This window comes from Pygoscelis adeliae, unplaced genomic scaffold (assembly GCF_000699105.1).
Source record: "Pygoscelis adeliae isolate BGI_AS28 unplaced genomic scaffold, ASM69910v1 Scaffold167, whole genome shotgun sequence".
Lineage (NCBI taxonomy): Eukaryota > Metazoa > Chordata > Aves > Sphenisciformes > Spheniscidae > Pygoscelis > Pygoscelis adeliae.
In genome coordinates this window covers 5,467,394-5,486,993 of record NW_008825428.1, presented here as the reverse complement: position 1 = coordinate 5,486,993, position 19,600 = coordinate 5,467,394, and the positions used below count along the sequence as shown (strand labels likewise).

Sequence of the window (19,600 nt, the reverse complement as noted above, 5' to 3'; positions counted from 1 at the left end):
GTTTTGTTTTCAGAAAGAACACTAATGTTCAGAATCATACATAGTCCAAATTATTACTCAAAATCCTGGCTATTTTTTCTGTGCTCAAGACTCACAAAGAGCATCGACCACATAAATAATTCTATCAGGCTTTTTTCATCTTGGGCTGAAGTCTAAGTATGATAAATTTTCAAAACAAACTATTTGATATTTTCCTTCTCTGCAAAATAAAGTTTTCCCTGACATACACTGTAAAAAATACATGAGTTTTTCTATACATCAATCCTAACTTGTAGGTCAATTCTCCTTTTGAACCCCAAAACAACATTCTCCTTTGGACACTGAAGAGGCAGCTAGTGAATTGTGAAAAAATTCTAACATTCATATACAAGAGAGAGATTAAAGCAGTAGATACAGGAAAATTATGACTTGTGACCAAATGGGTTTGCAAGTATTAACAATTTTTTTGTGGTTTTTGCAATAAATGACTACATTTTTCCAAAAAATATTTTTAAAATACAGATTAATGAAAAGTATCCTGGTGACAGATGGTCTTAATATTTATGAATAAGCTGATTTCTTCAGTGAATTTCATGACAAATATTGACATTTAAAGAGTTAAAGAAATCAGTACATATTAAATAATCTCATTTAAAAGAGCAGATTTTACCAATTCAGTTATTCAGCAGTCTCATTGATGATTCATTGCTATTACTGGCTGGTAATAAATACAAAATACTTACTACTTTAGTCAGATAGACTATTCTAGTTTAAAGTATCTATTTACAAGAAATGTTTTAAAAGTGCAATAAATTCATAAGCTTTCTCTTTTGTAAAGGACTGGTATTTTCATCTCATTTTTCTGTTAAGAAGTCTTGTTAAATTTCACAAATATGGAGATTTCCTACTGCTGTGGATATATACAAAGACTAGCTGCATTAAATCCTGTTTGTGATTATTCTTGCAACAGCATATATAGGGAAGGGCATTGGTTCTCCACTGACTTAAATGGCTTCTGCACACATTCTTCCTCACCCTAGCCCATTGCTGACACCTTACCACCTTCTGCTAATTTGAGCGTAGGATCTGGGGAAAAAAGATACTTTCTTCTTTCTGTATGACACGTTTAAGACCCAAAATTCATTTTCCCTCCCCTAAATTACTTCTTCCTTGGGAAAGCAAACTTCCCTTAAAGAAAGAGAACCTGTTAATATCTGCTTCTCCAACCACAGAATTCTGAACTTTCCCTCATGTCCTGTCCCCAGTCTTTGGGCTACTGTGTGAACTGTGAAGCACATTGCTTAACCTATAAATGGGCTCTGGTATGCCGGTTTTAAAAATTACCACCACCGAAGCGTGGAATGTGCTAGTCTTCACCAGGAACCTAACATCACAAGTGGTAGGTTAAAAACAAATATTTAATTACAAAATTGAAATATAGACAACACAGTTGCAAACATTTCATAAAGCATACATTTGCCAGCATTTGGACACTACACAATTTACTAGCACTTAGATCCTTAACTTACATTTCTATTAAAACAGTCAGAGTGTTATCATGCCTGCTCTGTGCAGTCACAGAATCCAATAAAAAGCATACTTGGGTATGGCTAACCCTTCAAAAATATGTGAATAAATGTAAGCCATCAAAGTGAATTCCTAGTGGATTAGTGCTTGGCGTAACACATCTATGGAATCGTTGGTATGGTACTGTGAGCTTTGAAGGTTTTTTTTTTTAAACTTCATTGAAAGTATCATGTATTTAAACTACGTGGCTCAATGTACCTACTTAATTTGCTTCCCCTGAAGATGTGTTTATTTTCACTGAAAATCTTTTGGTGCGTATTCTGATTCAAAACTCTTCTTTGAAATGCAGAATTGTTATCTGAACAAATTAGCATTTGATAACTACTACCAAATACATTTCAAAACAATAATGCACTGGAGAACTAATAGTCTCTTGGATATACTTTCCTAACACTAATATACATATTGTAATAATTACTGTTTGGTCACCATTTTTTCAGCCGGAAGCAGAAAAGTCTCAGTTTGGAAAAACAATTAAATTACTAATATAAATTATATTCTACTATTATACTTATTATTTGTGGTCTTGAAACAAAAATTCCATTGAAAAGATATATTTTTCATTTAGCTCTCTCTGCTGTGTTGGCAGAGTGTCATGTAATACTGAAAAAATGGCAGAGAACAACAAAAAAATCACTATAGCAACAGGAATACTAGCTTCATTGAATATTCTCTGATTGTCCTTTTTCATAAATGTAATTCTAAGGAGAACGAAAAATTTATGGCCCTAGGATTCAATGAAAAATTACTAGTAGCAGCATTAGGAGTAATCACCATCACTAACACTTTTCTTATGGAATGCATCAGTACCAAGTAACAGTTATTTTTCATTTCCCATTCCAGTGTGTATCGTACAAACCTACACTGGTACAGAATCCCCATTCTAAAAATATCTTTATGTTTAAGCAGACACAGCAGACAAAAGGCAGAAGAGCAGGGCACTAGCTCATACACTTTTTTCTCAGTGGAACATTCCCACTGGCAAAACGTCATCAAATTCAAAATAATCTTTATTATAAAAAAAGCAAAAAGTAGTCCTGACAGAAAAACAGACGCATTCACATATATGCACAGAACTGACAACAAAAGTCTGCTCCTAAAATAGCAGCATGGCAAGCCTGTGAATACCTAGAAAGGCATACACCATAAAAGGATATTACTATGGTCATGAGACAGACACGTGAGTTCAGACACTTGTCTGAACACAGTAAGAGAATAGTAAAAATTCTTAGCATGTACACAAAGGTGGGTTCTTATCCAAAAAAGTAATCATGATATTCTACTTCAAAGGGAATCCATCAATATATTTTAAAAAAAGATGAGAGAGTATTGAATTACAGAATTATATTTTAGTAATTGCACTGAGTGATAGTATGGAAATTGAATAACTGATACTAAGTAACAACCAGAATGTATTAGCAATTGACATGACGAAGGAAGTACAGAGTGTTGGTTAGCTTACCATAGCAATGACCGCTGCTCCAGCCCCAGCAAGTGCCACAATGAACAAGTGGAATGTCATGTTTAGCTGCAAAGGGGGACAAAGAAAGGGACTTTCATGGTGGTACACTAAACAGAAACTGAACAAAAAGTCTGAATTATGTAGAGCAAATAACTACCTTCCTGCTGCCACCCTTCTACAAAAGTAATGAATACTAATACTTCTTCCAAAAGATTGACATCACTACATGACGTTGTGCTTGTGCCTGTTTTGTTGCAAGACTCATATCAGGGATAAAGCATAATTCTATTTTAAAATATTGTATTTAAATTATAAAATATTAAAAAAAAACCCAATTATTTAAAAATAAACAGTCCAGCACTTTTTTCTTTTTTTTTTTTTACAGTTACAATACTACCTTATCAGATCTACAAATGTTTGTAGTGGTTTCTCTAGTAGCACAGACAGCCTAAGAAAACCCCATTCCCCTTCATTAGCTGTAGCTTTCCATCTTCATATATTGATTTATTTCCCTCCCAAATTTGCCAATAAAGTTTGTTCATAGTGATATAATATAAACCAGGTTACTTAAATAATCCAAGTTAACCACCTTCCTCACCCCACCCCAAACCAAATGTTTACATTTGTTTTTAATTTCAGTGATCTGGTTTACCCAGCAGCCACTGAGTGTTGACTGCACAGCAAGGGTTGCATTTTCTTAGATGGTTTTGGCAGATTGTGTACCTTCAATCTAAGAAGATTTATTCAAACATAGTAAGACCCAGTGAAACATTTAGCAAAGCACCCTCTGACTTCAGTGAGATCAAGATTTTAGCCTCTCTTTTTGTTTTAGATAGATGTAATTTTGTTTGTCCTGTCTCCATCCCTGATCATTTAAAAACAAAACCGAAAACCTCATCTGCACTGAAATAGGTGGCCTTTGCCTAAGGGAAAAACTACAAAGAAAAATGTACTAGGAGTTATTATCCTAACACAATGCAAGATTTGGTCAAATCCATTTGAAATCTTTACTTTCCTGTCACAACAGTAATCATAAGATCTTCAAACAGTGATTCATTATATAGACCTATTCATTGTGCAGCAGGTGCATTAGCTTTCAAAAACATCTCAGTAAAAATATACATGAAAATGGAATTCTTAAAAAAAAAAATACAAGTGTATTTACAAAACAAATGGCTGGAGAAATTGCACTGACTAAACTTGGTACATGGTAAAAGACTAGGAAAAGTACTTGCTGACTGTATTTTCCACTGGGATTTTATTTCACCACCATAACTAGAATTAGAACATTAAGAGTAAGAAGAAAACACGCATCAGTTACTTCCTACTATAACATATATTATGGATTTCCCAAAAATATTATCACATTTATTCACCTCATTAGAGTCACACATCTTGATGAAACTTTCTGATGTGGTGCAAACCTTCTTTTCCTCTCCAATAGTTACAATACCTGGAGCAGAATAAATATTCACAGTATTTAGTACTCCTAGTACATAGCAGCTTACTTCATGTGAGCCAGAAAAGCTAAGAAAAACAAATTCTTGGCTGCTTCACAGAATGTTTTTTAACAACAAAATCAGTTTTTTGTCGATGAACAGGGGGCTGGAGCACCTCCCATATGAGGGCAGGCTGAGAGAGTTGGGGTTGTTTAGCCTAGAGAAGAGAAGGCTCCGGGGAGACCTTATAGCAGCCTTCCAGTACTTAAAGGGGGCCTACAGGAAAGATGGGGAGGGACTCTTTATCAGGGAGTGTAGTGACAGAACAAGGGTTAACGGTTTTAAACTGAAAGAGGGTAGATTTAGATTAGATATAAGGAAGAATATCTTCACTGTGAGGGTGGTGAGGCACTGGAACAGGTTGCCCAGAGAAGCTGTGGATGCCCCATCCCTGGAAGTGTTCAACACCAGGTTGGATGGGGCTTTGAGCAACCTGGTCTAGTGGAAGGTGTCCCACGGCGGGGGGGTTGGAACTAGGTGATCTCTAAGGTCCCTTCCAATCCAAACCATTCTATGATAATTTCAGCCATCACAAAACTAACACATCATCTATTTAGTAAAAGCCCTAGTAGGAAACATGTAGGTAATAGTTTTTCAGCCATTTTTGAAAATACCTTCATTCCAAATTTTGATCAGCACAATAATCAAAACACCAGAAAATTATTTGTGACCAGTATATACACTTACCATGTTATTCACAAACATTGTCCACCCTCATGTGGAGAAATGCTCTATGTAGTGTTTTCAGACATGTTGATCTGGTACAAAGCTTCTTTCGCAAGTCATAAAAAAGCATTACCCAAATGTATACTTTATTGTAATAATAGTTTCTCTATCAGCAAGAATAACTAGAATCTGCTATATTGTTTCCTTTAGCTAATGTCCAGATAATAAATCAAAGACTAGCTTGCAGAAAACTGCTGTAACTCGGTTATCAAGAAAAATGGTACTGTTCTTGCCTATTAGTAATCAGCAGTTTTTACACTGAATTTACAGGAAACAGGTACGTTCACAGAATACACACTTTATATGTTAGTGTTCTATGCACATTTTAAATAGAATTAATAATAAAAAATAGGCATTAATATTAGCAAAATAATAGGTCATAGAAAGAAGAATGAATACTCCTGATGAGATCTGTACAGATAATTGCTTTTTCAACTCACCTGTCATGCTGGGGGGGGGGGGAAATCAATAAACTAAAAAAGATTTTTTTCTGCCCCTTGTGAAAACAATAATGTGAAATATTTTGTTTCAGGTTCAGTGAAATGTTTACTATGAACCAAACTGTTTCATTCCCAAGCAATACAGCATTTTTTATATCTCAAAATAGCAATTAAAAATATACTGTGATTTTATATTAGGCCAAGGCAACAAAAGAAAGACTCAGGGAACCGCCTGAGGAGAGTATGATTGCCCAAAGCTCTGTGGGTTGAGAAACCATCGAAGCCAGAACATCTACGTTCAGATCAGTCTTGTGGCAGAAAGGAATTGAATTATCATCACCAACACAAGAATTCTCAGACTTTTTAAGATTCCAAACCCCTTTTGTCCAAATTTCCCATCCCCCCAAAACACACATATGTGTATATCCCTACTTTATTCTAACCTCCACAGTTCAGGCTTTAGCCCCGCTCTCTCTCTCCACCAGCCTCTTAAGAGTGTTACTATTTGTATTGTCGCTCTTCATCAAAATTTTTGCAAGCAGTGAATCTTGTCCTGTCCCGATTCGCCTCTAGGCTCTGCAGAGACAGATGATAACCTAGGATCTCCCATCTCCAAATCAGTGTCCTACCACAAGATTAACGAGTCATTCTCAGATAAATTACTAATTAAGCATTTTAGACAAGTTCCAGCAATTCCAAAAGAAGAGACTAAACAGAAGCCCCAAGCCAAATTTTCAGTACTCTGGGAAGATGGACAATGTTGGTTCAATTTCGTCAGGCCTGGAAATGCAGTGCATCTCTAACATACTGCCTTGACCAGTGCGTAAAAGGATAGAAAGAGATGCTTAACAGTTGTTTCAGAAATACTGAAACAGTTCATTTCAGATACATGAAAGAAAAGCAATGTGATGCTTTCTTTTGTGAAATCTTGCTTTATATTTAGTGCTCTTCATTCACATACCATACTGGCGAAGATCCAAGCAGAGATTAGCTCCATCCACTATGGTGGCATTTCGGCAAATGGTCCACAGATTGAAGTACATGTAAACAGGCAGAGAAGTGAAAGCTGTAACCCCAAGCCAGGCCAACATAAAGATGTATGTCAGCATAATAAACTGCAGTAAAAGAGGGAAAAACAAAACCAGTGGTAAGTCAGAACTTAACTGATACTCCGTTGCAAAAAAGGAACCACAGAGAAGTAACAAACGCATTTCTGACTGGTTTTGTCTGTTTCTGTCCTTATTTAAATCACAATTTTGGTCTGATAATCAATTCATGATCTGGTCAAAGTGAGTGATGGAGCACTAACATGACGTTTCTGAAGGACAAGCAGCTATGCTTCCAGAAGTGCAAGCTTACTCCACATTCCTGTCACTCTTGGGCCTATGATTGATGCAAAGCACCACATCTGAAGTACAGACAGCTGCATGTTTTGTGAAGCATGTCTCTCCTTCTCTCCCATCGCCACTATTCCATAGTTAAGACAAGAGGCCACATGGTTGTTTTTTCCACTATCAATCATGATGCAAAAAAATTAGAATGAAATACTATAGGCTTTGCTTGCTTTTGCTTTTAAAACCTGGGTCTTAATAAAAACGAGTCATTTTCCATGGCTGCCACAGAATCTTACTGGCAAATCCATTTTGCATTGAACCAATGAGACAATCTATTTGTCATTTTGCTACTGTATTTAGACAAATTTGGGGTCTACGTACAAGGGAATTCATCATTCAGAACAAACTAGGGTGCTTACCTCTGTTAATAAGAAACACATTAAATTACATGCTTTGCAACGTGTGTTCTCCAAAGGCTACACATTTTCTTTCTTTAGCCATGGGCCTCAAGAGTATAGCAGCCTGCTAGCAGGAGGCATTGAACTCTACTTGCCTTCAGGGCCAGTAGTTATGCTGGCACACCCTGCTTCCGTAAATATGTACGCGTGCTACATTACTACTCCGCTGCTAACCTAAGACGACTAGCAGACACATTCATCGATAAAAAATTACCTTTTCATTTTATGCTGTGGAAAGGATATGAAGATGCTACATGGTTAAATGTGGAAGATAAGTCAGCCTCTAAATGTTGAATCCATATAGCCCCAAGATTTGATGGCTTCAGAAATGCTGATGAATCTAATCACATTACTGAAACAAAAAAATTTCAGCACACTAACATTTTTGTAGCTGCTTACCACAGAAAAACATTGACTCTGAGACTAAGAAATCAGAGCTATTTTTGAAAGCTGAATAAGCTGGTCCACAATCTGCTTAAAATTAAACCTTAAAGAGTAAATAAGGGGAAAATAGAAGACATTTTCCAGTTCTTTTTTAATGTAAGAGCTCTCATATCAAGTGATAAAGGAAAAAGCCTAATGTAAATACAGATTTTATTTATGGAAATCAAATAAGGTCAGATTCAAAAGGGTTGTAAATGGTAGTAAAAATTGTTAGAGGGGTGGCTTGTCCATGTGGACCTGATCAGGAAAAGCAATCAAAAAAAATAAAAGGTTTGAATTTTAGGTGAGGTGGTTTTATTACTTGGGAGGTATGGGATGGGCATTCTCAAGCAATATTAGACAGACCTTAATTTGATTTACTTTAACTCACTTCCAAAGAATATTAAATAAAAGCCATTTAAATTCTGAGGAAGTATATTTACATAGGGATTTAATGTAGTTTAATTAATCCAGTTTAAAATTCAATTCAGATTAATTTTCCTGATTGTCCCTAGGTAGATGAGTCTTTCAGCAGTAGTTTGAAAAGCTGGAGAATTTATAGCACTAAAAATAATTATCAGAAGGATGCAGGAAAGTAAAAGATAAAGTTGAACAAAGAACAGAAGTATTCTGTTTAATACTTTGGGTTCTGCTTTCTATCATTTTCTTTATTTAGTACTCAACACTTCAGCTTTACCTGCCAGTTGGTAAGTTATGAACCATTTTAACTTCTCCCTTAACATCAAACTAGTTTAAAAGGGAAACTGATGTGTCTAATTTATGTTTAAAGATTTTTGAAAATGCATTCATGCAGGTAATGGCTGTCTTCCTTTCCAACTTTTCCCAAAACCACACTTACTAGAAAACCAACTGATAAAATAGAGAAAGTGATAGCAAAGTCTACAATAAATATACACCCTTAAATGTTACAGTAGACTTTTCTGTGTGTCAGTTGCTTTATATATCGGAAATTCTACTCCAACTATTGCAGAGAAAACAATCGATACAAGTAAGTACTGTTCTGTACACACTCCTATTTATTTTTCATTATTGCTCCTTTATTGTTTTCTTTTTTTTTCCTCTCCATATAACAGTGTTAAAGCTAATGAGACAACATCTGGTTCAACCCCAGGCACTCATTTACAAATAATTACTTGGAAAATTACTTGGAAATGTAGATTCACTTCAGGGCTATGAATTCCCAACTAAAATGCTGTGTCTGATCTTAATTTATTATCAAGCTAAAGAGTTGTACTCAATTTTTCTAAAGCAGGAGCAAGAAATAAGAAAGAAGGCTCTCTGTGTGTTCTCAGAACAGCCTTTAAATTCTCAGTTTACTATATTCTAAAAGTATTCTAAAGGTAAAACCAGCCTCCCAGCTTATATTCTATGAGTTTGCCACAACCAGGTAAGTCTGAGGCCTTATTTTTAAGCCTTCTTCTGGAATTTCTGAACTAAATAATACTTAATAAATTTAGTACATGTCTCAGTGCAGTACATGCATAGTAATTTAATGGAGAATTAAATATTTTATATTAGTTATATTACTGAACTCTAGTAACTGTTTTTAAGACTGGGCTCCACACAGATTCAGGAATCTTCCTATTCTGTGATTACCACCAAATGGAGGAATAAGATCAGCCCTACTATGAGCATTACAATTCCTATTTAATATCTTTTTATTTTCTGATCTGTAGTAGGGATGAAACTCGCTGTAGCCTTGCTTGCTTAAGAAGCTTGCTTAAAAATCTGTACTGAGATTATACAAAGCATTGGTATAGCAAAGAGGGAAAAAAACAGAGCTTATTAGCCTCTAAAAAAATCTGCCTTGGGCATAGATTAAGAGCAGGAGAAATCTGTCAGATGATGGCTGCTGGGAGTCACAAGAGCTGCCTTCTTAGAGAGAATTGCCTGCTTGTTTATGGAAGGGATACTCTTTTAAAAACATGAATCTGTTTGGTTGAGTATCTCAGAAAAAGTGAATCAAAGACTGATTTCATTTTAAAAACATATTTTAGAAAAGGAAGAACTTTATTTTTCCTCTTTCAGTCACTTTTGACTGAAGACCCAGTGGCCGATGATACGCCCAAATGCATGTCATAACACCAAGAAGACAGGGGGGGGAAAACAGAGAAATTTCCTTTGTTTCATGTAAGAATAGCTAAAATGCAAAATTTCATGTTAAATCACTTGGTAGCTATGAGTTATCCCTGGAAGCTGCTATCACTGATATCAGTGAAACAAACCACAAAAATGTCATCTGGGCAATAATACACTTTCTGCTGTAGGGGCAGTAAAAAGTAAAAGTTAACCTTGCACATGTTATTCGTTTCTAGCAATAGGAGGTGTTAGCTTATGAATTCTTGTTATAAAGGAATTAAATTGTGAAATTTTTTTTTTTTTTGTAAACCACAGGTGAAGGACTAAAGTATTTTTTTAGATAATTTTCTCTCTGCTATTACAATCTTCCCTCTTTGCTCTAGAGACCTTACAAGAAATGCTTAAGGAGCCTGTTCACTCCAGGAATTAAATTCAGAACTCAGTCTCCTGAGATTCAAAGGAATCTTTCTCCTTTGAAGTAGCATTCTGCTACGTGACAAGCCAAAGCGTTATGAAATAGCAGTACAGCATCTTAAAGAGGTATCACAGTTTGTTCTTTAGTATGCTATGTATTGCATTGGTAGTGAAAATTACTTTCTCTGGTCAGTTCAATTTTCACTGTAAGAAGCCAAACACATAAACCCAAAACAAACTGGAAGTGATAGTGAAATTCCTCTATCTAACAGATCATGAAGATAAAAGTTCACTAATCAATTCTCAGTTCACACTGGGAAAGAATAGCTGAAGTAGATATTTATTTGAACAAAACAAATCTTTAACCTTTGTAGCGGTTAATTTCTTGTACCAACACAATGGCTGGTAAAACCCTCTTGCCAGATTTTATAAGCTTTTCAATGCCAGTAATGGCTCTCCTGAATTATAAATTATCAAAGTAAGCAAATCATCAACCCTTCTGGAAAGATTTTTTCATAAAATCTGTTGCATAGCTCAATGTCAGGAAGCAGATTTCAGAGCATGTTCTGAAATGGTATGTATACAGCACAACAGCTTTCATGGTGGTCATAGCCAGTTAAAATCCTGTTTCCACTTAAAATATTACCCAAATCCTAGCTATTTTGATAAGATCAAGATTTCAGTTACTGCTTTCTTTTTAGAATTTATGGGTACCGGTCCCATGAAAAGCACATTCATTGAATTTCAAACACTATTCTTGTTCTAGTTTTGTTATAAATATTTTAATACCCCTGAAGAAACATTGTATGATTGCTTCAGTGACCCTAGGGACAGAGACAGTGAAATCATATCTAAAAGGTACTGTTACTACAGAGAGATGGACTGAAATGGAAACAAAGTAAACTCCAGTCATTTTATTGTATGAGGACACTGCTTGCTTACTACAAAAAAATTATAGAGAAACATAGCAACAAATTCAGAAGTGCCTGAATAAAACTTAACTCCTGAAACCTCGTGTTGCCATGTAATTTTATCTTTGTTCCAAACCACTCAGCACTTACATTTACACTTCCTCTCAATTTAGTCATGTGCTTATTTTATATGAACTCCCTGACTTGAGCTCTCAACCCAGAGAGTTGTAAGAAGACGTACACCTTGCTGTGTTTATATCTCATTTAGATTTATTATCCTATGACACACACACACAACTTCATTGTTTACCTTCAGCTTGACGATGTAAGAGGTTCCTTCCAAACCTCTTCACAGGCTCAGAAATTCTCTTTGACAGTTTTTGCCAGAGATCAAAACTGCAGAGATCACGTACCTCCATCCTGCCAAAAGCCTATTATGTTTCACTATGAAACCCTGCCAGTGCAGAACATCACCCAAAGATGAGCCCAGGGTTAGCCTGGCTGTCTCTAACTGGAATACTGGGAGGCACCTGACCTCCGCAGTGCATTGGGTAGTCCTGGTTCTGGGCGCAGTTTCCCAACTGCATGTCAGAACAAGACCCTGCGTGTCATTTGACGGCAACTCAAAAGCATGAACAGGAAGATCTTTTCAATTTCTTCCTGAATTGCCCTGTCTCTCTAATGTCACGTTCACATTCAATAGTCTATAGATTTGATTTCAATACTAATAAAAACTTATTTAGCTTTAGCACTTTGCCCAGCTTTAAATTCATAAATGACCTTTGGCTTTCAGGACTTCTGCCTCAGTCTTGTCCATTTCTCCTAGGAGAAATTCTTCTGAATTAATGCTACTCTCTCCTTACCCTGTGTACATTCCGCATAAACACATTTACATACTCTTTTTAAATTATTCATTGCAGCCGCATCATATTTTCTCAAATGCTGAACTTTGTCTTGAGGAAGTTGTACTGATAGAGTGCATAGTTCTTTCTGCAGTTTACAAGAAGTCAGACATAAAAGTACTACATGTGTTCCTACCGCAGACCTATTGTTTATTTGCATTCAGTTTTCTATAATGCAGGGTTCTGCCTACCACCTTACATCTACAGTCCAGACTCAGTAACCTCCTTTGATCAATAAACTTTTATCATAGATTAGTGTAAATATTAGGTATTTTGTTCCTCTTCACAGTCGGTATTCTTACACTACAGGTGTTTAGGTCTTTTTACTTTTGGGAGGTTCAGAATTCATCCGACAGAATTTTGCAATTTTTGTACGTTTAAAGAAGAATCTCTACATAAATACTTCAACCTCTTCCCAACGTTTTTTGCAACAGCATCTTAAATGTATAGTTCCCCTTATGCAAATACTAGAGAGAGCAAGTGGAAAACTCATTGAGTTCCTCTGGAAAGGATTTTAACATTGCAGAAGCTAAAACAGCCTTTGCTGCTTAATTAAAAATGTTGGGCTGTCTAGAACCAGCAATACTATTCTTATTTATTTAAATCTAAATAAATCATAATGTTTTCTTAAGTGGTCAAACGAGAATTGAAAAAATTATACAGATATCTTTAAACTCATTGACATATCAATGGTTAATATGTTACAGATCATTCTTTGCCACCCTAGCCAACCTCTCTTGGTATTCATACACCCTCTTCTTACACACAGCATGAAATCTAAATATGTTTAAGAAGGACTGTTAAGTAGTTTGCAAACAAATGGCCTCCTCTAACATTCCCGTTTCTGTGCTAACTAGCATCTCCTACACTGATGCCTCATCCCTGAACAGAAGTAAAAGATGAAGCAAAAGTATTTCAAACTATCTCGTTTTACATATAATGCTGCTGGAAGAAAGAGACTGATGTTCTGATATTACCACTAAATGCACTATAAATCACAGAAAATACACACTTACAAAGTCTTTTCTGTTTGGTCTAAAATATCACTCTCGTTGCTAACAATCACTTGTTGGACATTTATTATTGCCTCTACAAAACACATTCATCCTATCTCCCTCTCTGACATATTATATTCCTAGGCACAACTCCAAGAGCCTTGCTGAAACATGGATACATTTCATGCTATGCTATTGCTGTCATGTGGTTGATCCTTCTTGGCTTGCATTCAAATCAACTGCCTCAAGAGGAAAAAAAAAAAGCCAATTATGGTCCAAATTTCTCTTCATAGCAGGACAGACTTCTCAGGTTTGCTTAATTGCAATTCATCCATATATTAAATACTAGTTAAATACTAACTTGAATGTGACATTCCTTAGATTGTTAAAATCTATTACCAGAAAATTATTAAATCCCTGAAATTTTAGATTTTGAAGCATCCATTTTATGGAACTGTTTTGTTTGGGTTTTTTAAAACATTCTCCTTCTACAGTTTTAGATGGATGAAAATGATTTTGACAAAATTAAAGCAATTCTCACTGTTACTTTCTGCTTTTTATCTGCACATACATTTTTCTAAAATTTCCTTTAAATGTGTATTTCAAGGTTGACATATTCTACACATGATGTCTATTGCTTTGTAACTATTTAGATGCCTGTAAAAAGCTGGTTTACTTTCTGATTTACTCTGAATTGATTTACTGGTAGCAGTGGGGGAGGAGATTTCCACAGCTGCATCAGAAATACAAAACCAAGATTCTCTAACAAATTGATTAATTTTTTGAAACTGCTTTGTAAACAAATCCACTAACTATCAGAACATACTCAGTTCGAAGAAGATGGCTTTGCATTGATGGAAGACTGGGTTTTCCCCGAAGATTTTATAATTTATCTTTTCAGTACTTCCTTATAAACTAATTATACTGATTTTTTAATTTCTGAATCTTCTTTAGAATGTTGATGGTTTTGTAGCATTGTGCTGCTTCAAGTTGTTAGCATTAGTTATTTTATATGTCCTCCAGGCAAAAATATCATTTTTGTACTCCAACAGGCTTCTGAAGTTCTACAGAGAACATTGGATCTTACGTGCTATTTAACAGCAGCAGAATTTCTTATTTAATTTTACAATCTTGCAGATAGGAATTACTTTTTCTCAAAATGTATATGCTTATATTTTCACATTCTCAAAGTTTTCCTACTCCTTTTGTTTTCCTTTTCAGCGGTGTTTCTAACACTTTGATGTACTCTCTGGGAATATTGCTAAGCTATCGGTTTTGTATTTAAATGTGATTACAGATAAATAATCTGGTTTTAAAACTGGTTGTTTTTTTTTTAAATGGAGTAGGTACCTTCATTAAATACTGCTGCTTCATGGGTTCTTCAGACTGTGTCCATGCCACATAACTATTCAATTCAAAGACATAAAATATGAAAAACAATCAGTTCCATCATGACCCACTCCCTGCCAATGTAGGCAGGTCCTAGTAGTAAATTTTGTAGGTATTTTGCTTCCAAATTGCTGATAACCTATTTATAAAAAACACAATCTCTACTCTAATGGTTTTCAGTGATGACACGTTTTCAACACACAGAAAAAGATAACACCCAGCTGGGAAAAGACCGCACTATACAGATTGTTTACATTTTTTGCATTGCCAAGACTGCAATTTTTGTTCAGGAAGTTTGCATGATCTATACTTGGGAACAAGACAGTGAAGATTAAACTAGAAAGCAGAAATAAATAATACTCTTATAACTTCTCTAAACAGATGTGTCACTCAAAGCGAATGCTTGGCTGTCAAAAATAAGAACATGTGTTCTTTCCCGATTTGTTCTTAATGGGGCTTAAGAAGCCTATGAGAGAATCAAGGGGTAGGGACCTTCCTTTCTCGTTTGCTGTCTTGCCAAGCAGTGAAAGTCAATAACATGGCTTTTAATCAGCCAGGGATTCTAAAAATGTGGCCTTAAATGTTAAAGCTCTTCAGCTGAAAGAAGTATTGACAAAAATACTCTGGTTTGCTAAGTCTAACCAGTTTAGCTTGAATGCTAATCATCATGCACGAATAAAAGGATACAAGCAGTGAGAGGACAAATTTACAACTTTCCCTCCTTCTTCCTGGGCAAGCAATACCAAAAAACATTTACAATGGTAACTATGAATTTATAAGACATCAATAGGAAGATGCAGTTGATACGAAGAACAAAAAGCTGTATATGGTTTCTGTGGATTTTGGGGATAGCAACTTTAAATGGGAGAACTGACAAACAAGCCAGCTAGAAACCATTGGGAGTGGATAAAGGACACATCTTTGATCATAAAATTGTGAATTTATGATAAAGCCACTGACATTCACAGGTTTAAATAACTATAAAAAGAATAAGATGTCTAGATGCAGTGAAAAAGAACAAGGCAGCCAGGTGAGAACAAGGTTCAGGGAAAACTGTGATTATCCGATGAAGCATTCAAGTTAAAACTGAGAAGGATTATCTGAACCTGGGGGAAATAAAGCTATCATCCTGAACAATTTATGATGGTTCAGAATAGAAAGGTAGAGCCCATGGAGAAAGTGTAATGGCTCCCACAGTCAAGCACACTTTGGAAATGTATGACAGCACATTTTCAGAAAATAGTTTCATTTAAAAAAATACTTATTGACTGAGCTTACGTGCCAAGGAAAAACTCTATCCTCAATGTGAAAGACACACTTAGAGCACAATCTGAAGCAAAAACATTTTGTCCAGTTGATCACCAGCAATAAAAATTTTGTCAGTGAACAACAAGACCAATGGAAGCTGAGAAGCTGCTGGCAAGGCGTATTACAATGTCTGGCACACTCCTCTATTAAAGGAAGCAATGAACACTGCAGTCAACAAAAGGACTGTGTATAAAACACATGGTAAGTTATGTGAGAAGAGGAATGATCAGATGAAAGAATGATTTGATAATGTGATAACCTTGAGTGAGAAAATCTGGAAGTATAAAATAAAGAAAAACAAAACAACCTGGCCAGATTACAAAAATAAGATGGACCAAAAGTACAGTCAGCATCTAGAAATATATACTAAAATAATTTCCGTGCTCACTGCAAAAGATTTCTAAAAGTATAACAAAGAGAAAAAAAAAAGTAATAACTTGCATTTTTTTTTTTAAGAAACTGTATGTAGATTAACAATGTAGTTGGGAGAGTAAAGGCATAACGATAAGAGATTCTCTTAACCCCTCAGCTGAGTTCTGAAGTATTGCTAGGGCTTGTCCTTCTTATTTCAAGAACAAGCACGGAATATTATAAGCAACCCAGTCCTCTAAAAAAATTCCAACACTGATCTAGTATCCAGAAACCTATAAAATTGTTAATATGCTTTATTTTATTTACTAACTCCAGCAGTGTTTAGATAGCAAATGTTATTCACCTAAACTCCAATTAAAGGGACCAAGCAGGATACACCCTACTAAATTTAGATAGTTGACTGAAGTGCTTAATACAAAAGACCTAACTTAAAATACTTGACGGTTATTCTCTTTGCAGAAAATAGGACAGTCGCAGAAAAATTCAGCTCATCTGAGAAAGTCTCTCTAACCCTCTCTCTCCTTTAACTACTGAAGGAGCATAAGCCCTTCTCTTGGCAACCTTAGCAACATTCCTAGTTAGGTGGGATACATCTGTGTCACAATATATTCCCTCTGAAATTAATTTCTCCATCAGCTTCTGGGTCATTTGTGGCAATAATTCGTGATTCTGGTTTTTAACTATGCAGTCTGAAAGGTCAGACCACCATATGAATCTCACCTTCCCCATTTCCCATGTCAGTGCCTGAAACTACTTCGGCATTTGCTACTTAACATGTATGGGGACAAGAGTTTTGTTAGATGCTTTCCTTATTTAAGATTGGATTAAGAGATTCTAGACCCATAAGTACATGGGTCTCTCCATGCTGTCTTGGAGAGAAAGGTCTTTACTTCTCATAAATGAAGAAGCAGTGGTATGAAGCATTCTGCATTTCTCAGACACAGCAGTATTCAATCAGAAGGAAGGCCTCTCTGTCTGTCAGCTCAGCATTTTGCCACCAGAATATCCAGATATGGTATCTGATTTTCAGAAATGAGAGCTTCATTTCTAGCATTCAGAAATGATGCATCTGTTCTGGGTGGGAAAGCCAGCTGAGCCTGCACTGAACTCTGTTCCTCTTGTTACACAAAGAATCAAATGTCAATATGATGCAGTTTCACTGCCTCTAGAATAACTGGTCTGGTAAGGGCAAGATGAAGCAACAAGTTCACATCCCTTACAGATGTTTTTTTCAAAACATTTGTGAAGCTTCCATGGTTCTTCTTGCAAAATAAAATCTGGAAATACTTTGGAAAGTTCAAGTTTTAGTTTAAGCACTCAAGAAGCATGGGTCAAATAGCACATAGGTATTCAGGTAGCCAAAATAATTTTCAAAGGCAGAAAAATCCCTTTCTCTCATTAAAATAAAAGGTTCCTCAATACTAAAGATAGAGAAAATATATTAGTCAGTGCAACTTAGAATATAAAACATCTTTCTCTAGAGCCTTAACATGTTTCTTTTAAAAGGTAAGATACAAAGAAATAGAAATACAACTGCCAGGATGAAATCTTTATCCAATGTTTTCTGATGAAATGAAAAGAACTTCTTCCCCTTTTCATAGCATAAAATTTTCATAAGAGTAACACTTTTCAAGGAAAAAAAGCCTCATTTGTGTTTCTTTCTTCATTTTTTTTGAGTCTGTAAGCAGACATTCTAAAAGAAGGTGTAAATGAGGCTTTCCATGATCAAGCTAGCTGAATATAAATAGGAAGGGTATTAAATGGCAAATATACAAACAGCATCACAGTTGGCTTCAGGCCTGTCTCCCATTCTTCACTAATCATGCCGCAGCACAATTATATATAACTGTTTATTTAATTCTCTAAAAGCATGTTCAGGCACTGAAAAATGAAGACTAAAAACACAGCCATCCCTCCTCGACTGTGACTGGCATTGTTATACTGCTTTTGTTTTACTTTTCACAGTAAATTAATTCTGAAAACACTGCCAATGAGACTCTTCACTGTCACTTTCACAGGCCCTCTCTCAGATCTGAGAGGGTATGCTCCACAGCAGCACTGGCATGACTTGGTTGCTAAGCATCTGAATGCTCATATAGGCTGATTAATCAACTATACAATCACTGGAAAGGTTAGGTTGAGCTATTTCTTTTCCCATTACATGGGCGAAAAAAATTCCTTTTGCCCATGTAGAGCTAGTGAGTGAGCTAGTCACAGTGATGGAGGGAGGTCAGGAAGGGCACATGAAAAGTTTCTCTAGATGTTGGCTTTTGGCATTCTTAAAAGTCTGCTTTTCAAAGAATATTTTGATAAGAAAGAGAAAAATATGTTACTTTTCAGATTTCCAGTGAGAATTATAGCTTGTCCAAACAAAGTTAAAATGAGTTTTTCCTCCTTGAAATTTTTTTTTTATTTTTTTCCTCCATTTTCCTAATAGGTTTAGTCACAGATGTAATAAATATGCTCATGCAAAATATTAATGAGAAGTAATTGGTGACAATGGTAAAGCAGAAGGACTTCATTTTCAGACTTTAACATGCTAAAATGGTATTTAGAAAGACATTAGCAAATTTGATGTGAAATCATAGTCACAATTGGATTTTTACAAAGGTATTTTTGATGTGGAACCATTTTTGTCACTTTAATTCTTCAAAACAACAAATATCCTCTGTGTACATTTCTGTTAGTATTAAGGTATTGCTAAAAGAAACCAACTGTTTAGTCTTTGACAGCTTAGATTTTAATATTTACAAAATTACTATCTGAAAATTTTATACAAGGAAGCTTTCTTGCAACATGTAGTATCTGCCAATCCTCTTCAATAGCATTGTCTCATTTTGGCAAATGTACATAACAAAATTTATTACAGCAAATTTGCATAGCAATAGAACAATCTGGGCTTGACACACAAGGGTACTGATTAGGTTCAATTTACCTCTCCAGCCATCTTTTTGTTGTTCTTAGAACTTACTTCTTCATATCATTTCATGATTTAAGGAACCAAATAAATTATAAACATATCACTGCTGGACTGAACTATTTTCTAATTCCAAATTTTTTTTTAAATGTAAACTGTTATTTGTCCCTTAAGAATTTTAAATACAAGATAATCAAAATAAACCTAGTTAAAAAGGGTATCAAGTTTTAATTGACTGTTGTGGTTTAACCCGGTAGGCAGCTAAACACCACACAGCCATTTGCTCACTCCCCTCCGAGTGGGATGGGGGAGAGAATCAGGAAAAAAAGAAATAAAATTCATGGGTTGAGATAAAGACAGTTTAATAGGACAGAAAAGAAAGGG

General features: G+C 35.4%; 1 protein-coding gene across 1 annotated transcript in view; it reads right to left on the bottom strand.

The window, feature by feature from the left end:
* GPM6A (glycoprotein M6A) overlaps nt 1–19,600 on the bottom strand; it is a 135,522-nt gene that overhangs the window by 5,852 nt on the left and 110,070 nt on the right. The window contains exons 4-6 of the mRNA XM_009330692.1: nt 6,655–6,808; nt 4,405–4,481; nt 3,029–3,094 (exon numbers count right to left, since the gene is read on the bottom strand). Of these exons, the coding sequence (XP_009328967.1) occupies nt 3,029–3,094; nt 4,405–4,481; nt 6,655–6,808 (297 nt within the window). The remainder of the gene's footprint in view (nt 1–3,028; nt 3,095–4,404; nt 4,482–6,654; nt 6,809–19,600) is intronic.